We start from the raw sequence: 24,048 nt of genomic DNA, 5'->3' as shown, positions 1-24,048 counted from the left end.
ACTCTGTAGATGTGTTTTCTCAGGTTAATATGTGTGTGTTTGTGCAGTAAGTTAAAGGCGTCGGATAAAGAGCGGCGTCTGTCCGTGGAGGTGTGGGATTGGGACAGGACCACCCGTAATGACTTTATGGGCTCCATGTCCTTTGGTGTGTCTGAACTTATCAAAGCTCCTGTATGCGGCTGGTGAGTTAAATACACTGACACCATAAACACAACAAACTAAACATGTTACTATTATACTTGAATTAGGTCTATTTTTCTTACCCTACTAACAGATCATTGCTGCTTGTTTTAAGCATAAACTTGCTTAATTCTGATAATTTCTTCATAAAACAAGACTTAATATCTTTAGGCATTTTACTTAAGAATGTTTGGATATTTGTAATGGAAAAACGCAAAGAAATCCTGAGTAAGAAAATAATTTTTTGCAGTGTGTAGTGCCACTGAGAAACCCTTCACAACAGACGAGTGTATGTGAGAAAAACTTCACAGGGACCAAACACACACACACACTGTCATGGACAGACAGAGACCAGATCTGCTGCCTCAGCTTTATGATGTCATGTTTATGACAACAGGAAGTTCGGTCTCTGTTACTAAAGTCATAAAACAACAGATGACAATGTACAGTGATTTGGTCATTCATTCAGGGGCAGCAGTCAAGCATTTTAATGCATATTGGTTTGGTTTATTCCTTACAGAGTTGTTTTTACAGCCATGCTGTAAATAAAGGTATATATCTTCTGTAAAGGGATTTTTTCTTCAAGTTTTTTTTCTCCATTTCTGTCACCTGATTGAGTTCTTGATACTGTTGCCTTTGACTTGCTCAGTCGGGCTTTAAACGGCTCTTAATATTCAATAATATTATCGATCTGACATTTGGATGAAAACCAAACTTGAACTGAATTGAGCTGGACATTACTTTTCTGCAGAGCTGCTTTACAGCTGATTCGAATTGTGTAAAATCAACACTGTTTTTGAACTGAATTGAATCAACACTGGTCTTTTTAGAGCAGAATTTGAATTGGACTCATATTTGATGAAGTTTACACAACTGATTCTGTTATTTCCCTGTTTATCACTGTGAAGCTGCTTTGAAACAATTTGTATGCTATAAAGCGCAATATAAAATAAACGTGACTTGACTAAAAAAGTGCCATGGTAATTCCACGGTATGCTACTACTATACCATACTTTTTTAGATTGTACCATGGTAATACAGTCATGTAGAAAAGAAAGGACAACCTATTGAATACAATAGTTTTACATATCAGGACATAATAAAAAATGTTCTGGTCCTTGGCAGGTCTTAAAATTATGTAAATACAACCTCAATGAACAACAGCACATGACATATTACACCGTGTCATGGTTTATTTAACAAAAACCTAAGCCAAAAATGGAGAAGCCATGTGTGAAAAACTAAGTACACCTTTACTGCTTCCATGGGAATTAAGAGGGTAAGTAGCAGTCAGGCATTGCTAATCAAATGCCCTTGATTAATCGATCATCAGCAAATGTGATCACCTCTATAAAAGTTTTGGCAGTTTTCTGGTCTGGAGACTTCAGTCATGTGTTAACACAATGCCAAGGAGGAAAGACGTCATCAGCAATGATCTTAGAGAAGCAATTGTTGCTGCCATCAATCTGAGAATGGTTATACTGCCATTTCAAGTCCATCATTCTAAAATGAGGAAGATTATTCACAAATGGAAAACATTCAAGACAGTGGCCAGTCCCAAGACACCCAAGAGCTACACCTCGGACTCTACATGCCTCAGTTAACATGTTAAATGTTAAAGTTACATGACAATACAATTAGAAAAAGACGGGTCAAGTATGGCATGTTTGGAAGGGTTGCCAGGAGGAAGCTTCTTCTCTCTAAAAAAGAACATGGCAGCATGGCTTAGGTTTGCAAAGTTGCATCTGAACAAACCACAAGACTTCTGGAATAAAGTCCTTTGGACAGACAAGACCAAACTGGAGATGTTCAACCATAATGTACAGCACCACGTTTGGCGAAAACCAAAAAACCCAGCATATCAGCACAAACACCTCATACCAACTGATTTGGGCTTGTTTTGCAGCCACAGCACCTGGGCACCTCACAGTCATTGAGTCGACCATGAACTCCTCTGTATTCTAGAGTCAAATGTGAGGCCATTCGTCCGACAGCTCAAGCTTGGTTGAAATTGGGTCATGCAACAGGACAATGATCCCAAGCACTCCAGCAAATCTATTACAGAATGGGTGAAAAAGAAAAGAATGGAGGTGTTGCAATGGCCCAGTCAAAGTCCAGACCTCAACCAGCTGTGGCGAGAGCTGTGAACTGGAGCAACATTGTAAAAATGAGCAGGCCAAAATTCCTCCAGAACAATGTGAGAAACTGATAAAGTCACTGCTAAAGTTGGCTCTACAATATTGAATCATAGTATGTACTTAGTTTGTCACCCATGGCTTCTCATTTTTGGTTTTATTTGATCTGAGGTTGTATTTATCTAATTTTAAGACCTGCTAAAGACCAGATGATTTTATTATGCCCTGATACTTAAAACCAGAGAATTAAAAAGGATGTTGTTTCTTTTTCACATGACTGTACAGTATATGGGTATTTTTTGATGTTCCATATGTATGTGACAGTCTCTGGTGTCTGACAGGTATAAGATGTTAAACCAGGAGGAGGGTGAGTACTACAACGTGCCCATCCCAGAGGAGAACGACATTAACCTGGAGCTGCGGCACAAGTTTGAGGTGAGCGTGAGTGTTTCTCTTCAAACACACTCATTCAGGACCCTGCACAGTTTAAGAGTCCTGCACAGCTGTTATTCTCAAGTCAAGTGATTAAATCACACTCTACTCTGTAGTGAATGATAAAGCCAAATAACAACAGTGCTGCATCACAGTTTGAATACGGTTTAGACTAGATCGTGATTCTCAAAGACCAAAGCCACTGTCAGGGTCACCATAGCAACCATTTCCATGGTGATTGGTGTGTTGGTGGGATGCTGAGGGACACGACGGGCACTGAGATCCCATCGTCAAGTGTTTACTAATTATGCAACGAGTGTTTGGCTTTATAATGCCGTAACTGTTTGTTTTTGTGTGTCTGTGTCTCTCTTACTGGAAACTTTTTGTTTCATTTTTCACCTGGAACAGTCTTTGTGTGTCTTCACTTCTCTCTCTGGGTATCAGGGGTAACAGCCCCACTGCAAGTGCACTACTGTTACCTTGGAAACCAGGCCTGGCATGTGAAGTCGTCATGGTTTTGACAGTGTTGATGAATCACGATTCTCTCAGTTTTCTATCTCAAGACAGGCCACAGAATGTACTTAGATACAGTGTCCCCAAAAAGTATTCGGAAACTTCAGCCACACCAAAGTCCCTTTTGGGGGAAACCAAATCAAATTCTCCAAACCTGTTCACTAAACTTACAATTAAATTTCATAATTGAAATCACCAATGAAATCTGACAACAAACATCTTATATATATTTGTTTCTAAATGCTCAAATCATGACAAAAAAACACAGCCAATGCACTAGGGTTATGTGGTATACCAGTCCTGAGAAAATATCAGTATATTTATTTATTTAAAATGGTACTATATCATGATTTTGCTCATTCAGTACTTGACATGGTGCTGTTCCGAAATTCACCGCTATGTGGCATTGTGCTACCTAAACTGACGCGAAACCGACTGTCAAATGTGAAAGTCTAAAGCTTTATTTTTATATGCACACTGTAAAAAATGTATGTGATTTTAACAGTAAAATATTGTAAAAACGCTTCAGAAAAAAAATTGTAAATAGGTTAACAGTAAGTTCCCGTACTATATACAGGGAAAAACTGTAACTCTTACCAGAAATTTTATGTAATTTTCACAGTAAAATGCTACAATTTTTAGAAGTAAAAAAAAACAAATCAATGTATAATTTACAGTCAAAAACTGTAAACTGATATTCTGTGTGATACACCACATTTGAAAGTATTTTGTTTAAATAATCATGTTTCTTAATAGTTTTTGTTGTCAGTTATGTACATTAGGGTTTTATGTTACATCTTCTATTGTTTAATGAATGTTTATTGCATTATGCAAGTGTTGTGGGTTACCATGATGGTGTTTTGCGTTTGCGTGAATGACTCTTTGCACCTTCTTTATATACTTCAGCTCGTGGAAAAGCTACTTGTGGTGAACTCTGATTCATTTACAAGCTGCTATTCCATGAACTACATGAAATAATTCACTTAATAACATAAAATATATAACTCTAACCTGGTTTATAACCTGAATATAACCATTCAGGTACAATGCGGTAATCGGCCAAACAAACTGACTAAAACATATTGCATCTTACAGAAGAATATAAACATCAAAACTATCAGGGCTAAAACTATCATTAAGTTTCTTTCTTTCTTTCTTTCTTTCTTTCTTTGGACTACCTATGCAAAAACTTTATTCACAGCAAACTTGCAATGGATCTACAGCAAACAAAATAGTTGAAATGATTTGCAGTGAGGCTTTACACTTTATATATGCAAGACTAAATGAAAAAAAGTGAAGTGACAAGCATCCAAGTACCCATCTTTGAACTGTCTCCTTTTGCTGATGCATTATGGGAAAACAAATATGTATTTCACAGAATCTGTTTTGACAAAGCAAGGACTATAGGTATTGCTGTAGTAGGCCCTAGATTTGAAATGCGAATAAAAAATCGTCCATCCTTTTGTTTCAAATACTGCTTTAGCAACAGTGAGCAGAAATCATGAAAAAATATCAAACAAATTCTTTCTGCATGCCGTCTTCTGCCATTTTGTTAATGCTTGTGTCATTTGTCTGAGAGTAAGGGATTTGTTTGGTTTGACTGATCCTCTCTCCCTGTTTAGTGACGTTTGTCTCCTGCCTTTCCTCGTCTACAGCAGTCTGAAGAGAAAAGAGCTGCTCTGTCTTTCAGTCCTCAGTTAGCCGACTAACATCCCAGTTTCTTCCCTCTTATAGGCCTGTCAGTTCAATATCCACCTGCTGAAGGTAGCCTCCTCTCTCTCTGGCCTGCTTGCCTCTCATCTGTCTCTATCTGTTCGTCATAGAATATTACAATTCACTCTCTGATTATTTGTGTGGCTCAGGCTGCAACAAAGTAATCAGATTTACTAACAAAGATGCAATCCAACTTCTTTCAGGTTTCTATTTACTTTCATTTACTCTTGCTTTCTTACTTTGTTCAAATGAACATCCCCTGATATCTGACCTCTAATCAGCCCCACTGATTTCAAAACTGTGATAGAATGGTAATGATCAGCAGTTTTTTCATTAATTTTATTATGTAAGCTCTACTATGACCTATTATATACCCATTATATGGCATTGTATAACAGTGATGAATGCCAATTGGATGATATATTCTATTTAACAAGTTATTTTACATTATATTACACATGAAATTGATCAAATATTAGTTAGATCTATCAAATAATCATGCTCCCTTCACACTCAGACACACACTCATTATTTATTCCATTTATCAATCCATCAGCACTGCAGTTGTTAGTAAATAGGCAGAGCACAGGAGCTAAAGGAAAGGCACTGATCTTTTGGCTTTTTGTGATCTGCATTGGCCTTCTATAGATTATAGAAGGTTTCCTGAGCATGTTTCATGTGCATCCTGAACGAATGTCACACTAGATCACGCCACAGAATAATGCTGCTCCAGTCACTCTCTGAAATAGTCTGTTAACACTGTTCTTGTTTCACTGCACTGCTGACGTCCTGAAGTGCACTAGTGTTTGGGTTTGCATGCAGGGGTAGAGCTCACTTACATGAGATCTCCAGTAGGGGGCAGCACATGATAACTCTTCTGTGTTTGAATGTTTAATATTTCCCAAAGAGAAACATGCTAATGAAATGTCAATGTTCAATCCTTAAATGTATGCATGTGAGAATATATTCGTAATAATACATTATTGCTTCATTGTCTGGACATTATTTGTTATATGTATGGTCAAGGAATACTGAAAGTACATTATATGTGTACAAAATATGGTCCCACTTTATATTAGGTGTCTTTGACTATTGTGTGTTTAACTTAAAAATGTATTACAATGTATGTTTTGTGTAGATACATGTTATTACATTTTTTCTACATACTATTGAAAATAGTACAATACGCATACCATTATAATTTACATATACTATTATAATAGTATAATAGAGACACAGGAAACACAAGAAAGAGTGGTGTGGCTAAATGGTAACTCTTCCTCTGTGAACATGGGATATTTTTACATGGGATGTGTTTATTGATTCCTACCCAAGCCAGTCTTCACCTTAACCTTTGTAGCCACAAATATGAATGCTGAGATAATGTAGTTTTATACTGTAGATCAATATATACGTACAACAGAAGTACATTGTATCTCTTTGCTTTAATGAAAGTACATTGAAGTGACAAATATGTACTTTATGCATAATTTAATGTTATTACTATAGTAAGTACATGTATGATGTATAACAGAAACACTAAAAAAGTGGTACCCTTTATTTTAAGGTGTCCATGTTACAATGTATTTACACAGTAAGTACTGAGTAATATTACTTAACGTATAGGTTAGGGTTGGTTTGGTTTAGGGTTTGGTTTAGGTTCAGTTTAGTTGCTTGTAATTATATAGTAAAATGTATTTCTATATTAAGTACACTCAAATAACCATTTAGGCATAAATGTAAGATTATTTATTTGAATATAAAATTTTCATCCATTTGGATTACACTGTTTTAACATAAACAAACTAATACATATAATGTGATACATTACTATCAGTTATACATGCAATCCAACGTTGAATTTAGTCATGTTTTATATGTGAGCCTGGTAAATCAACCACACGATGGCTCTCTTCATAAGTTTATCACCAACAGCTGTATATTTAACAGACGGTTTTGCAAATGAGGAATACAACATAAAAGACTGATGCTAAGGAGTCAGTGACATGAGAATAGCAACATATGCTGCCTTCACATGCTCTCGGAATGATCGTAAATACGAGTTTCCTAGGTAAAAATTACACATGAACACCCTTCCATTTCGAAACTTGAATACAATGAGCTCGTAATTCAGAAGTGGGAATTCTCAAATTTCTGATAGCACGTGAAGGCAGCAATACTTCGAGCCTGCATTCAAATATTGGAGTGTGATGATAATACCTGCTCATAAAGAGTTGAAAACAGCATTCCACCTCTTTGTGTTGGTACCAGAACCAAACTGTTCTGTGCAAGTATCTTTGCCTTGAATGTGATGCAAGCAGACGCTGACAACAGCTACAGTATATCCGTTAGGGATGTTTAATTGAAAAACAGAGTGAGAAACTCAGAAAAAAATCATACGTCACAGCACTGATTCATTTATTAATGCAGCTGCAAATTAGTCACAATCTTGTGTATCATCTCATAATTGTGCAGGAAATTAACCATGCTGCACACCTGCATATTACATGTTAGTTATTTCATTAGGATGGACATTAAGATGACACTTCACTAACTATCCTGGGAAATCATTAACAACGTGAAAGGATTTATGACCGCAGCTTCAAATTAAATTGGCACCTGAAACCTTTGATTATTCTCATTATTCTTATGATTATGGAATTTCTCCGTCATGGTCTCAGTCAGAGGACACACAGGTCTGAATGAGGGTGGTGGTGTTCCTCTTACCTCAGACACATTAGCTACATTTCCATTATGAAAAGGTGATATTTAAAGTCAATCTCATTAGGATTTTAAACATTCTGTGATGACACATTGAGTGTTTTAGTGTTAAAGGGTTAGTTCAGCCAAAAATTAAAATTCAGTCATTAATTACTGACCCTCATTTCATTCCACGTAAGACCTTTGTTCATCTTCGGAATACAAATTATGATATTTTTGATAAAATCTGTTGGCTCAGTGAGGCCTGCATTGCCAGCAAGATAATTAACACTTTCAAATGCCTAGAAAGCTACTAAAGACCTATTTAAAACAGTTCATGTGACTACAGTGGTTCTACCTTAAAATTATGAAGTGACGAGAATACTTTTTGTGCGCCAAAAAACAAAATAACGACTTTATTCAACAATATCTAGTGATGGGAGATTTCAAAACACTGCTTCATGAAGCTTCGAAGCTTTACAAATCTTTTGTTTCTAATCAGTGGTTCGGGCTGTGAAAGTCACGTGATTTCAGTAAACGAGGCTTTGTTATGTCACAAGTGTTTCGAAATTTTAATGGTTTACCACTGGGGGGGGCGTGACTTTGGCAGTTTGACTCATGTTCTGAACCACTGATTCGAAACAAAAGATTTGTAAAGCTTCATGAAGCAGTGTTTTGAAATTGCCCATCACGTTATTTTGTTTTTTGGCGCACAAAAAGTATTCTCGTCGCGTCATAACATTAAGGTTGAACCACTGTAGTCACATGAACTGTTTTAAATACGTCTTTAGTAGTTTTCTGGGCATCTGAAAGTGGTAATTATCTTGCTGTGAATGCAGGCCTCACTGAGCCATCGGATTTTATCAAAAATATCTTAGTTTGTGTTCCAAAGATGAACGAACATCTTACGGGTGTGGAACGACATGAGGGTGAGTAATGAATGACATAATCTTCATTTGTGGGTGAACTAACCCTTTAATAAATGTCATTGTGCCAATTCAAGCTAAAAGTATACAAAAAAAAAGAATAGACAAAAAAAAAGATACAAAAAAAACATTTCTCAAACTTTTTTGAGAAAAAAAAAATAGAAAAATACCTATAATGACAGAAAAAAAGTGTCAACTGTTTTCTGTTAAAGTCATTGTTTAGACATATGTTAATGAGGAACACAAAAGGCACCCGTTTTGTAGACTGACCCTTGCACACTGGGAATAGTGTGGTGTAGTCTAACACAACTGACCATAGTGGAGAGCTATAATTAGCAGATAGGGGAAAAAATGTGCATTAGTGCTCTAGATGCTGTCTGTGGGTTTTTACACCTAAAAACCCACAGTTATAGTAGAAAGCAAAAGAAAGTGCAGTGTAGAGTGAGAGTGTGTGAAAAACGCTGGAGGTATAATTGCAGGTTTTGAAGGAGGGTGACGGCCCCTTGTTATCACTGTCGACTGTTGAGCCATGAAGAGTCTCACTCGGCTCCAATAGATACGGATGCCACATACAGAGCAACATCACGCTTCAGTGAAAGCATCCATACTGTTCACTTCATGCTTACAGTTAACAGACCTTCTCAAACATCTGACAGTCAACACAGGAGACTTGCCATGATGAAAAGGCTATAGGAAAATGTGTACATGTTTCGACCTCTCATTGAGCAGACTTTTTCATTATTTAAAAGATGGCCCTTTGAGTCAGGTTAATTTAGCATGCTAAAGGGGTGTTCAAACTGACAGCGATTTGGAGCGATCAGTCTCATAAATTTCATTGAGCCATTTGAGGTGTCAGGAATGACAGCAACTATAGGCAGAGCAACAAAATGGAGCAGAGGTTAACTATAGGGCAGCCAAGTCTGTTTGAAATCAAGCATGTAAATACAGTGAATTGGATTTTTGAACAACTGGGCCTGCTGTTCTAGAAAAATATGTTGTTACAAAAGTATGTTAAAGATGTTTTTCCTCTACATCCTTGTAGCACACCATCACAATTAAAATCAATGGATTAAACCCTAGTGAACAGGCTATGTGGTCTGATGTGTGGAAGCTCATGTGATTCGCCACCTGATCCAGTTGGACACAGCAATCAACTAGCAATGCCATTGCAACTACCAGGGACTGGGTGACCTTTTGAATCACAGTTAGTGTGAATGGCCTTTAATTCAACCAAGATACAATCAGGCAAGCTCAAGTTCACCATGATACACTTTACAATACACAGAACCATTTTTGAAAAGGGTATGGATCACAGACTGGATATTTCCAGTAGTTGTGATTTGTCAGATTGGCTGTACAGCTCAGGCCTGAAGATCTCCACAGCGTGTTCCTGTCTCTCCCCAGCAGCTTTGGATGTCTCTCAAGCCCAGCACACTTTATTCTGCATGTCCTGTCATTTTCACAGGCCTGACCATGTTACAGCACGTGTCTGAGAAGTGCCATATTGTCTAGTTGAGCACGCAACAGAATTGTCAGTGCCAGACGTGTTTGGTTTCTGATCACTCTCCATCACTCTTGTAGAAAGCCAAGTTTGGTCCTGGGAAGAAAGTCATCACTCCCACTGATCACCGACGCTTCAGTTTTCCATCCGGAAACATGGACAGAGTTCGACTCAATGACTTTCATTTCCTGGCTCTTCTTGGCAAAGGCAGTTTTGGGAAGGTCAGTCACATCCCAAATGTTCCTGACATGTACAAGCACTCATTATTAACCCAAAACACAGAACAGTTTTTATGGAACTGCCACTGAAAAAGGTAATTGCGACTTTTTATCTCACAATTCTGACTTTTTTTCTCGCAATTGAGTTTACATCTCGCAATTTGGACTTTTTTTCTCAGAATTGCAAGATATAAAGTCGCAATTATGAGTTATAAAGTCAGAAATAAGATATAAAGTCAGAATTGAGAGATAAAGTCGCAATTGCGTGTTATAAAGTCAGAATTGCAAGATATAAAGTTGCAATTTTGAGTTTTAAAGTCAGAATTGCAAGGTATAAAGTCGCAGTTGAGAGTTACAAAGTCAGAATTGCAAGATATAAAGTTGCTTTTCCGAGTTATAAAGTCAGAAATAAGATATAAAGTCAGAATTGAGATATAAAGTCGCAGTTGCGTTTTATAAAGTCAGAATTGCGAGATATAAAGTCGCAATTTTGAGTTTTAAAGTTAAAAAAGCAAGATATAAAGTCGCAATTGCGAGTTATAAAGTCAGAAATAAGATATAAAGTCAGAATTGAGAGATAAAGTCACAATTGCGTGTTATAAAGTCAGAATTGTGAGATATAAAGTTTCGATTCTGAATTTTAAAGTCAGAATTGCAAGATAAAAAGTTGCTTTTCCGAGTTATAAAGTCAGAAATAAGATATAAAGTCAGAATTGAGATATAAAGTCGCAATTGTGTTTTGTAAAGTCAGAATTGCGAGATATAAAGTCGCAATTTTGAGTTTTAAAGTTAAAAAAGCAAGATATAAAGTCGCAATTGCGAGTTATAAAGTCAGAAATAAGATATAAAGTCAGAATTGAGAGATAAAGTTGCAATTGCATGTTATAAAGTCAGAATTGCGAGAAATAAAGTTGCAATTTTGAGTTTTAAAGTCAGAATTGCGAGATATAAAGTCGCAATTGAGAGTTACAAAGTTACAAAGTTGCTTTTCCGAGTTATAAAGTCAGAAATAAGATATAAAGTCAGATTTGAGATATAAAGTCGCAATTGCGTTTTATAAAGTCAGAATTGCGAGATATAAAGTCGCAATTTTGAGTTTTAAAGTTAAAAAAGCAAGATATAAAGTTGCAATTGAGAGTTACAAAGTCAGAATTGAGAGATAAAGTCGCAATTGCGTTTTATAAAGTCAGAATTGCGAGATATAAAGTAAAGTAGTTTTTAGAACAAGAATGCTTAGTAAGAAAGTCCGACATTTTTTGCATTCCGCTCTGTCTAGCGCACGGTTGATCATACAAACCATTTAAAGTACACTCCACTGAGAGAGTGATCACATGGACTGTCCATGAACCAGAGCAGAACACGAAAAAGTGTACTTTTGACTTTGTGGGTGCTGACATGAGTTATGCCCCTTAATTTTTGTGGTTAGAATATCCATCTGTCAGAAAGTGTAACATAACTCTCCTAACAAACAAATATACATGTGTGAATGTCTTTCAAAGATAAACCTAGCAAAATCCAGCTACTACTTCTTCCTCAGAAAGACTTTGTTTCTCAGTATTAGTGTAGAAATGCATAAAGCACAGAAGTCACATTCAAACCAAAGCAGATTTCTGTTGGTCAGTGTGGTGAATTCATGTGACCAACTTGAAAATAAGTAAAATCTGTTTGGGGGACTTTTTTACCCTCATGCGAAACTCCCTAAGATGCGGATTCAAATTGGAAAGACAGAATTTCGCTTGCAAAATAGCAACAGTAAATATGACCAAGAGGCATATGCCAAATGACTGAATAACTAACAAAGTTTCCACTCAACGTGTGTGTTTTCAACAAAGGTGATGTTAGCCGAGATGAAGTCCACTGAGGAGCTGTATGCCATTAAAATCCTGAAGAAGGATGTGGTGATCCAGGATGATGATGTTGAGTGCACAATGGTGGAGAAGAGAGTGCTGGCCCAGAGAGAAAAGCCACCTTTCCTCACCCAGCTGCACTCCTGCTTCCAGACTGTGGTGAGAAATGCATCTCTTTATATCTACTGTGTGTCTTTTGTGGCATCTCTGTATTTGTATTAGCTCTTTCAATACTAGAAGGCAGAAGACACAAAAATCTAAATTAATCTTCTTATCCTCTTTCTGAAAATCTATGACTTTCTGTCTTCTGTTCTGTTATTTTGTAAAATCCTGCACATCTTTTCCATGCAACGACAATTCATAGTGACCAAATATATCGAACTGTCTAAATTAGATTTTTTTTAAATTATATTTGTTTTTATTCAAACTGATTTAATAGTAATCAAAAATATATATTTTCCCAAAAACAAAAACATTCATTTAAAGTAAAAAGATTATTTATTATAAAGAACATATATATCTGTTATATATCAGTCACAGTTATGTAGTGTTTAGTTTTCTTTGTCTCTGTTTTGCCTTAGTTCTAGTCTATCATTAGTTGTCATGATTCCTAATTAGTCCACACCTGTTCCCTGTTCTGTTAATCATCATCCTTTATGTATGTAAGCCTTCACTCTTCATCAGTTCTTGGTCTTGTGTTAACGTTTGGATTGTAATGGATTGTGTTGTATTCTTGCTCTCTGTGTTTATTTAATATCGTTTCTTCGTTCATTCTGGGTCACACGTCTCTCGTCATTTGGATTATACAAGCAACCCCTGACAATACTATACAAATAATCAATATATTTTCCAAAATGTTACATAATAGGTCAATATAATCATTTTACAACTTAATTTCACCATAAAAAAACTTAATTTATCTTTAATATGAACGAGGAATTAGATTAAACGAAAAATATTTTGTAAGTCAATGTTTAATTTAGTTTACTTACTATAAATACAGTTTTAAAAGACTTTGATGTTTATTGTGATATTGTTATCCTTTAAAATATGCATCTACTTAAAAAACATGAGAAAATTAATAAAATCCACAATAGTCAGTAAGACCCAATTTACACTAGTGCGATTTCGTTTTTTAAACAGCTTTTTTTCAAATGAAAACGTTCCTCGTCTAAACTGGCTTTTCCACAGCGTTTCGGAAGCGATCTTCGTCTACACTACATGACCGAAAACACGTCACATGACCGTTCATGCACACTGGGCATGCGCGTACAAGTGTACACAGTTGCCTCTTGTGCATATATTAAAAATGCAGAGTTTATCTGCACAATGGCTGCTAAAAATTACAACATATCCAGCAAAGATTGCAGTTCAGTTTCTATGTTATTGTTTACACGGTCGTCAAGGATACATCGAGCGAACATGGGCAGCCATGCCTTCGTTTTCAAAAGTCTCCGTTTTGGTCCGTTTACACTAAAACGCAACCCCGGCATTTTCAAACTAAAACGGGGTCTGCAGTGTTTTCGAAAGTCTCAATTTTTCAAGGTCGAAAACCATGGAGTAGTGTAAACGACAGGCGTAACCGAAGCAAAAGTTGTGCGTTTTAAAACGAAAACGCACAAGTGTAAGCGGGGCCTAGAGCTACCTAATATGTGTTCTGCAAATTAACACTCTGTTGTCAAGAAAAAATACGATTTAAACAAAATTGTTTCTTTTAATTTTTTTTCTGTGGGAAGTGTTTGCTTTTAGTCGAACTGAACAAAACCAGTTTTAACTTGAGACCATGATTTTCAGTTAGACCAGTTTAAACATGCAATTTAAATAAATGGCACACTCTTTTCAGTTTTTTTTTTTTTTTTTTTTTTTTTGAGTGTATTTTTTCATATCATGTGACCAAACATACCTGACTTGAGACTAGATATTTTGGTGCCATATTTAATTTCAGGACTGTTTTCAGTCAACAACTGTAATTTCACTCTTCCTCACACAAAGCTATCATATGGCTTCAGAAGACTTGAAATAAGACAAGTTCTGTGATTCTTTTATACTGCTTTTACTGGAGCTGAACAGTGAACTGTCATTGTATCAAAAAGAGTTGCATCTTCAAATTCTCTGTCTATGTTTCAAAGAAAAATGTATGTAAACAGCTGATATGAACAGTTTGGGGGTTTTGCATGCATCAGACTCAGACAGGGGAAGCTCCTCCAGGAGTCACAGCAGGCCGTTCTCAGTATGGGCATCCTGCTGATGAATAATGCAACAGATCCCAGCATGCCCTCACTAAATATTCATGAGCTGCATGCTGACAGCAAACCAGCCATCATGTCCATTCACATTTCACTCTAAACACTGTAACTCCCCGTGGGATGGTCACAATGCTCCTACAACACAACTGGTGTCAGAGTGAGGTGACGCCGCTCTGCTGAAATCTCCGCAGTGCTGCTCACCAATGTATGTTGAGTTGTGGATATTGTGGTAGTGTCCTTACCAGACTTCTAAACTAACCACCCCACACCCATAAACCAATGCACTTACATACACATACTCAAAAAATAAGTAGTCTATTACCCTGTGTGGGTGACAATTTAGAATACTGTCCCGTCATTAATGAATAACTACACATGAATAAATGAGTAACACAATGGGGTGTAACGGTACATACATTCATCCTGAACCATGTAGTATGGACATCACAGTCAATTCACACTCTAATCCAGAAGGGGGCGCACGCGGTAATGCAACGCTGTTTGCTAACCACCACAACAAGGTTTATTGAGGCAAAAGTCAAAGTTAATAGTAGGGCTAGGTAAAAAATTGATTTCTCGATTTTAATCGATTCTAATTTTTACGAACCGATATCGATTCTTAAATCCCAAGAATCGCAATAATCTTTGTGCTTTTACTTTTGATATGAAGCAAAGTCTCAGATTTCAAATGACGTCCATCTTATTATGACATTCAAAAAATAAATACCGTTTTGGCGCTGTTTAATGTGGCGTGACAGATCGCTTTAGCGCCTCAGTTAAAGAGAAGCGGCAGCACGGAGCGCATGTGAACATCCTCTCCTCCTCTTTATTAGCAGTTACAGCGTGAAATAAACATGACTAAAGATCTGAACGTATGTTAAAATATACAGTACAACTTACCGAAATCTCGTGTAATAGCTCAATCAGTGTTTCAACCTCGGAAAGACGTCAATAAAACAGCTTGTAAACAATGTCACGTAATGTCACATTTACCTCAGAAAAACATATTCAGTGACCATAAACTCATTAGTCAGCTAGAAAAGTGAACTCTAGAAAGCAGCATTCTGATAAATATAGCTATGCACCGTTACATATTCATTATAATTTTTAATGTTCTTCAATATTTAATGCATGTTTGAATAAATCAGTTATGACAGCCGCAATTTAAATGTTTATATTTCAAAAAAACGAATTGGAGTAGAAATATGATTATGTAATTCTAAACTTTATTTATAATAAAAACATCATTGATATATAAATAAGTTAATTTAACCTTCAATATTATTATAGTAGTACCAACTGGACCCTAAACTAAAGTGTGTCCATTTTTCCTACTGTACCAAAATCATACTGAACCATGACCCCAAAACTGAGGTATGTACCAAACCGTGACTTCTGTGTACTGTTACACCCCTACAGTAATAGCACTCCATTGAATGAGCTAGTTCGCTATTAGCTAATCAATAACTTCTATTTTTTTCATACCTCACAGAGGACTACCAATAACAACCATATACAGGAGGTTCATAATTAATAATAAAGGTTCATAAATGCATAATGTATTATAAATTTTACAGTAAAGATCATGGTAACCCAAATCTAAATATATCGGCATACAATGCAGATCTTTACTGACTGGTTTGTTGTTTTCAACACGTTCTTACTGATGCTTCCAAAAGTATCAAAACTTCTGTTAGAAAAGTGATATCTTAGTGACAAATAAGCAGAATTTGCAACAAAAATGTAGAATACGTAACATAAAACCAGTTTGCAAGACATGAAATGGACGTAACAAATGTGAGAATGTCAGTGGCAAAGCATCACTGGCCCAAACTATCTCAGGCCATCCGTTCTGTTGAGCCCTGAGAAGCATAACACATATTCAAGAAATGCTTTAGTCATGTCATTTGAGTTAATGTGTTAGTCGATATGCCATCTGTCCTGCTTTCTAATCTGAGAAGGAAAAAGGAAGGTCAAAGCAGAATCTTATGGTGTGGTCACTAACGTGTCTGTTATATATCAATCAGTCAATAACATCCTGTCTGATCTGAGGTCAGTATACATGGATTGATTCAGTACTAAATCAATTAATTTTCTGCAGCTGTACTATTTATATTATTTGTCTTTTGTCAGGATCGTCTGTACTTTGTAATGGAGTACATTAACGGTGGAGATCTGATGTATCACATCCAGCAAGTGGGCAAGTTTAAGGAGCCACAAGCCGTGTAAGACATGTACATGTATCAATACACATGAGTACAGAATAATGATAAGCTCATTAGTCAAGCCAAACATGCTGTTTTTGATGTGATTGAACATGCTGGTTTGTCCAAACAGTGTTTGTGTGGCAAACACTGCATACTGCATACTAAGTAGTACCTATAATATAATGTACTGCTAAATTAAATCATGTGAAGCAGTATGCAGCTGTAAACATTTCAAAAAGTAGTATGCTACATTGTTGCATGACCAGGTACACATGTATAATTCAGCAGGTAGCGTCCACTTATCCTATAAATTAGTATAGTTATTTTGCAATTGTAATTAAATTTTATGTGAAAATCACTTAAAGTGCCCCTATTATGCTATTTTAAAGGTTCTGAATTTTGTTTTGGAGGTCTCCTACTAAAAGTTTACATTTTTACAGTGAACTTTTGCACTGCAAACTTAAAGAAATTCACCTCACTTTCATAAAGTTATTCCAACTAAATTTTATTAGTTCAGATAGCTAAATTTGACAAGCTGAATACTTAATATTCTAACTTAACTGAGTCAATGTAAAAAGATAACTCAAAAAGTTGAAGGTGCAATGTGTAAATTTTAGGAGGATCTATTGACAGAAATGCAATATAATATACATAACTATGTTTTCAGTGGTGTATGTTAAAATATACAGTACAACCTTTCATAATGAACCGTTGTTTTTATTACCTTATAATGAGCCATTTCTATCTACATACACCGTGGGTCCCCTTACATGGAAGTCGCCATTTTGCACCGGCATGTTTCTACAGCAGCCCTAAACGGACAACCTGCTCTACAGAGCGCGTTTGCTTGACTGGCTACTCTCTGCTGTCTCAGACGACAAACATTTTTGTCCTGTGTTGGCCACTGTAGCTTCTCTATATTGCAATTCGCAACCTCACCACTATATGCCACTAAAATTTACACACTGCACCTTAAAGCAAATTAAACATTTTTTACAGATGTATTGATTTGTGTTAGATTCAGTACAACAAATATGATTTGTGTTAGATTCAGTACAACAAATATTCTATGTGAATACATAATTTAAACAACATATTTTTGTCATATTACAGTAATGAGAATGCTATTTTTTCTTTTTTTCATTTTAGGAGAATGCAAAACAAGAATTTGTATGGAAATGTGCTTAAAAATGTCACAATGCGAAAACATACAGTATAAAAGACCGTCAGCATGTTCAGCATTTTTTTACACCATGCTCAGAAAGTTCTCAACACAAAGAAACATTTGCTCAGTCAACACTCAATTTTCACTCATGAATAAAACTGCAAACATATAATGAGGAAACATATGATGCCTGTGTTCATAAGAGAGCTGCTCCTGTTCATATTGTTATTCTAATATATGTCTGCACGAGCAAAACAATGTCTGCGCTCACAACATTTTTTCGCCTGGTCAACAGAGGCGAGACAAATTCAGCTGGAACAATCAACGCTTGAACAAAGACACATTTGTTTCCTTTGCTTCTTGTAAGGACTGATACCAGACTGAGAATTACACAAAAAAAGTCCTTTACATCTTTTTGAATGTGTGATGCTGACTAATCTACACTGTGGTGTGTTGACAGATTCTATGCAGCAGAGATTGCTGTCGGACTGTTCTTTCTTCATAGGAAGGGAATTATTTACAGGTGAGTGGATTACAGTATCTGTACTTTTGTCATTAAGTATTACATAGCCATTGCCCTACATCGAATATGAGGAGCACAGAAGATCTTGCACAGTAGATGAAGTCACACAATGTCAGTGTGTCAGCATCAGTGGAAAATACACTTGATTGGAGCAGATGTGACTCTCCACATGATTAAATTAGATTGGCTGAGAACGGAGCCAATAACAGCTGAGATGGTGTCAAGACAGTGCTATTAAAATTCCATTTTCAGCTGTTACAGCAGGGACAAGAGAAAGAGAAAAAAAGCTGTTACAGAGAAAGACCCTCAGTTCATTTGCCATATAACTGCGGTAAATTCAAGACAAAGATGCACTGTTTAGCATTAACTGAATATTTAAAGACACCCATGAAATCACAGTTGAATTTTTTTTTTGTTTTGTTTGCTTGTGCAACTTCCTCAGCTTTTTGTTCAAAATGTTGCTTACCCACGTTCAAGTGTTGATAAAAAAGAATGCATGACTCTAGAATGAAACTGTTCTTTCTTTTGGTATTTTGCATGTTCAGATATTCATACAACAAAATAGTCTGGTGGCCAATAATTTTTTGTTTGTGAAAATTATCAAAAACGCAGGCGATGAACGCAGGCATTTTTAAAAATGCATGGAGAAAATTAACTGAAAGATTGATGACTTGCATTTATGAGCGTGTATTTTGTCTAATCAAAGAATTATGGCAGCAAAAAGCTGTAATTCAAACTGTGATATAGTGGTGCAGGTGTGACGTCAGAACCCCAGAGGCTAATTCACCGCTGGTTCCTTTGAGATTTTCCAATGGGGTTATAATGGGGTTTTTCGATTTATGTGTTAAATAATGCCTGTGGAAAAAAACATAACTAGATGATACTTTTTGACTTTTAGTTCTACAACATTAATTACACATACTCATAGTGAAAATGCAATTTTTTAAGCAGTTATGCTTCTTTTTAAAAAACGTAAATTTTTAATAAGTAACTACATAAGACAGTTTGGGGTGTGAGAGGGTGCAGTTTACGTTGTTGAACAGAATGTCAAAGTATCATGAAGTTTACAGCAGGAGTTATTTTACTTATAAATTGAAAACCCCTTTTATAAAACCCCTGAGGAAAATCTCGAAGGAACCAGCGGCGATTTAGACTTCTGGGTTCTGACGTCATACCTGCACCACTCTGTTCACTTATGTTGGACGTCTATAGGGCAAGACATCTAGAGGGTTTCAAATCAGTAATATGTTTTCTCATAAAAATGTTGTGTTGTGCTTAAAGGGATAGTTCACCCAGAAATTAAAATGATCCGATGATTAACTCACCCTCAAGCCATCCTAAGTGTATATGACTATCTTCTTTCAGATGAACACAATCGGAGATATATTTAAAAATATCTTGGCTCTTCCAAGATTTATAATGATAGTGAATGGGGGGCACAATTTTGAAGGCCAAACAAATGCGTCCATCCATCATAAAAGTAATCTCCAGGGGGTTTATAAAGGCCTTCTGAAGCGAAGCAAAGGGTTTTTGTAAGAAAAATATCCATATGTAAACTTTATTAATTATAATAACTAGCTTCCGGAAATGGCCGTACGCATCGATTTGTGGAGGAAGAGTGAACTCTAACCTGACGCATGACAATTTGACGAACGTGGAAGTACAGAGGAGAGAGCAAAACAAAACACCGGTCACAAATTGTAAGTCTAAAAGGAGAATTTTTAAAGAGAAATGTTGGAGGATTTCGATATAAGAGAAGAGGAGCTTCAGTTTGTTGTACAATTTGTTTGAACTGCGAGAGGTGTAAAAGTTCAAATTCATCTGCATTTCTCAATTTCATTCATAGCCAAAAAAGACATGAAAAAGACATGGAAAATGGGCCTGGGTTTAGTGGATGATTTCTGCCATCTACTGGAAAGCAAACACTTAAAAAAAAAATTAAAATAAACGAATTTTTAACTACAGCCACTAGATGGCTAGAGAATTAATCAATGGTTCACATTATAAAATCATTATTATAACAATAAAAATGACTCTATATCAAATTTTATAATTTTTAGTACTATTATTTGAAGAGTTTGGTTCCAAAACGCGATAAACGGCATTTTCAAAAAAAATTTAGTTTCCGCCAAAATCAGTATTGTATCTGGTCAGTATTGAAAAGTCATTTATTAATTTTGCGCAAAATGCGATATCCGTCGTGTTATTCTGTCATGTTTTCTCCCTTTCTTCCCAAAACGCGACAAACGCCAGTCTCCTTTTTCTGCAGAACGCGATATATCTGCTCTCAACCAATCACAGAGCACCATTCCACGCACTGTAAACATTAAAGGCTTTTTTAAAAGCCGTTTTTAATACCAATTTACTCAGCAAATGTGTTTATTTAACCATGCGGTGGCGCCAGATACTCTTTAATCGGTAATGACAAATAATTCATAACATTAACAAGATGACCATTTTGGGAGCGACGGCTGAATGTATTTTTAGTAAAATGCCTGAATATAAGATAAATATTGACAAAGTTTAGACTCTGTCATATATGTGAATCAACTTACTTTGTTGTGTATTTTCAATTTGAAAAATAACTTGATGGATTAATTTCATTTTGAAAAAAAAGTGTCATGGATTTATTGTATTTTGGGAAAAAATGATATGTTTTTATAATAAACTTTTTAAAATCAAAATGTAGATTTGAATTTTTAATGTTTTTATATCCAAAAGATGCTATGTGAAAGTGAAAATAGGGGTTTTCATCTTGCCACTTTCTTGGTAAAGAATAATCAAAATGGAGTTATTGCGTTTTGGAACCAAACTCTTCATTTATTTATTTATTTATTTTATGGGGGCAGTAGTGAACAGTACGGTCGTGAATTAAAGTGGCATGAAACTCCAGGGCTGAGAATGAGTCCCAATCCGGTTACTCCTTTGACGCAAGTCAACTTGTGCAGTATGCATACGGTCGTCCGCCGGTAGCTAGTTATTTGAATTTATAAAGTTTTAAATATGGATATTTTTCTTACAAAAACCCATCGCTTAGCCTTTATTAACCCCCTGGAGCCGTATGGATTACTTTTATTATGGATGGATGCATTTTTTTTTGCTTCAAAATCTTGCCCCCCCATTCACAACCATTATAAAGCTTCGAATGGCAAGGATATTTTAAATATATCTCCAATTGTGTTCGTCTGAAAGAAGATAGTCATATACACCTAGGATGGCTTGAGGGTGAGTAAATCATGGGATCATTTTCATTTTTGGGTGAACTATCACTTTAAGTTGTTTTAAACTGTCAGCTCACCCCGTTATTTGCCATAGCTAAACATATCCACATTCTAGAGGAATGCTAGCTGTAAATTATGAAATTTATAGACATCGTGTGGAGAACACACTTGTGTGCAAATAGTAACTCAAGTGTCATTGAAAACACATATTACTTGGAGTAAACAACATTACTCAGGGTTTAGCAGGTCCGAAACGCCCATGAAGTGCAGTATAAATACTCGTGTCCAGAGAATGAGTCACTCTGTAAGGAAGGCTGTTTATCTGCAGAGCTGTCTGCATTCAGCTCCTCGCTCGCCGTTCCCCGTCCCTGCAGGGCTGCAGCGTTCAGCTCGCATTAATCATGCTCTTTGATGATGAAGGCTGAGCATGGCGGAGGTCGCCCTGTCCTCCTCGCTCACTGCCCGCTCGCACCCACAGCTAAAGACCACACTATTAACTGTCAGCTGTCTGCCGAGGCAAGGCACAGCGTTTGCCGTGAACATCAGTTATCTGAGGTTAATTTCATACACCTGGTTTGTGTATTTTGTCCTTAGAGATCTGAAGTTGGATAATGTGATGTTGGACTCCGAGGGCCATATCAAGATTGCAGACTTCGGCATGTGTAAGGAAAACATGTTTGAGGGCATGACGACACGCACCTTCTGTGGAACGCCGGATTACATCGCCCCGGAGGTGAGAGATGCATTAAAAAAAAGGTGGTTTATCTTGGCCGTTCATCAATAAAATGAAAGTCAATGAGGAGTAAAGCTGTCAAACTCCAGCTCAAGAGTGAGTGATAGTAGAGTTTTCCAGTCTTTTAATGGGTCTGGGATGAGAGTTGCTGAAAACAAGTGACCCGGACAGGAAGGAGTTGTGATGCTTCTGTCATATTCACTGCATGTAGGACACGACCTCAGGCCTGAAACTCCTCATCCCTGCTGACCTCTCAACCAGACTCACAACCTCATAAACACACAACTCGTACAACATTAGGCAACCCAGGCTCGTAGGAAAATCTGCCTGTGGTGACATTTCTGTAAAATGATATTATGTTGCTTCTTAAATGTGATTGTGATTGGCTCTAAAAATACATTCAGTTTTATCTGAAACAAATGAACATGAATCTGGTCAAATTTTATTTTGTTGGTTGTTGTACGTAATGCAGCGGTTCAGAAATTAATGAGTGGTGCTAAAAGGTTAATGTTCTCTCACATTCTAACATAATGTACCACATACACTAAACCTGACCCTAACAGTAATCGATGGTGTTAACAAAAGCAAACTTGAGATGAAAAAACAGTTTTCGGCTAGTGTTTCACAAAAATCATACATTATGGTAAAAGTGTTTTGAGGTTATGATATAGTATTGACTATGTTTTTATTAATCAATAATCTGCCCCAGTAATGATAATTTGTTTGAAAAAGAATAAAAGTGAAGAATGCAGTGAATTGTATGTAAAGGTTGGTTTTTGGAGAAATGTAAGTTAGAGGCTTGTTTTTCCAATGATCCTTTTTACATTAGGGGAATCGTCATAAACCCAGACACAAATCATATCACAACTCATTTTAAAACACACGCCTATTATTGGCATAATTATTGAGAGGTGATTGCAAAAACAGCCCATTGTCATTAAAAATAATGCCCAATTTTTTTACCTAAAAAAGCTTTTTAAAAAGAAGCAGTATTTAAATAATATATCATGCAAGGTTTTAAAACCAAAATGCTTGGTTAAATAAATATTTAAATTAATTAAATGTTTATATAAGCATGTGGAATATAATGCAGATTTAATTTATTCAAAGCTGCAGTCCGTAAGTTTTGCCTCTTTGTCGCCATCTCTGTTTGAAACCTGCAATTGCAGTTATTTGCGCAATTATCATCTTTATCTTACCTTTGTGAATCGGGCTAAGGTATAAGGAAATAGTTTTGAACACTGGCTGGTTATGTACTTGCTCAAAAATTAATTTTGGATCATTTTTAGAGAAAAAAAATCAGCTTTAATAACAATAAAATACTTCATGAAACTAATTTCACTAGTTATTATTAATATAATTATTTAAGTTGTGCCAAATGGGTAGTTCTGTCTCAAAATTCACACCATTCATTCATGTTAAGCCCAGTCTGAGAAGCCCAGACTTCACCATTTTAATTTGTTTAATTTTATTTAGTAACTATTTAGTCTATATTAATATAATTAATTTATAATAAATAGTAATTCATCAATTAAAGACATTTTTAACATTTTTTTTTTTTTTTCATATTTAAACTAATGTAATAACTGAAACAAATCCTTTGATTATTTAGGTAAATCTTGCATCTTTTGTTGCTAAGTGTTTTTGGACAGTTTTCATTGCTAAATGTAAATGTGGGGGATTTTCATGGCCACACCATTCACTAATAGCCACATTTTAATTTGCTCTCTTTTGCAAAGTCCCAGTGATATTGACCTGTAGATTAGCTCTGTGACATTTCCTCTGTGG

The 24,048-nt window shown here is 36.0% G+C and overlaps 1 protein-coding gene across 3 annotated transcripts in view; it reads left to right on the top strand.

The window, feature by feature from the left end:
* The window catches only part of prkcab (protein kinase C, alpha, b), a 201,938-nt gene that overhangs the window by 156,792 nt on the left and 21,098 nt on the right, over positions 1–24,048 (top strand). For 2 of the 3 annotated variants that reach the window (XR_007184891.1, XM_048190634.1), the window contains exons 7-14: positions 48–182; positions 2,657–2,750; positions 4,995–5,024; positions 10,181–10,321; positions 12,151–12,324; positions 16,545–16,636; positions 18,244–18,306; positions 22,122–22,260. Coding sequence is in view for 2 of the 3 variants with exons in the window: in XM_048190634.1 (XP_048046591.1) it covers positions 48–182; positions 2,657–2,750; positions 4,995–5,024; positions 10,181–10,321; positions 12,151–12,324; positions 16,545–16,636; positions 18,244–18,306; positions 22,122–22,260 (868 nt within the window). In the remaining variant the exon portion in view is untranslated. The remainder of the gene's footprint in view (positions 1–47; positions 183–2,656; positions 2,751–4,994; positions 5,025–10,180; positions 10,322–12,150; positions 12,325–16,544; positions 16,637–18,243; positions 18,307–22,121; positions 22,261–24,048) is intronic. The other variant, XM_048190641.1, reaches the window with a different exon arrangement.

Source organism: Megalobrama amblycephala, linkage group LG1 (genome assembly GCF_018812025.1).
Source record: "Megalobrama amblycephala isolate DHTTF-2021 linkage group LG1, ASM1881202v1, whole genome shotgun sequence".
NCBI lineage: Eukaryota > Metazoa > Chordata > Actinopteri > Cypriniformes > Xenocyprididae > Megalobrama > Megalobrama amblycephala.
The sequence above is the reverse complement of the archived record's forward strand: the minus strand, read 5'-3'. Positions and strand labels throughout refer to the sequence as shown.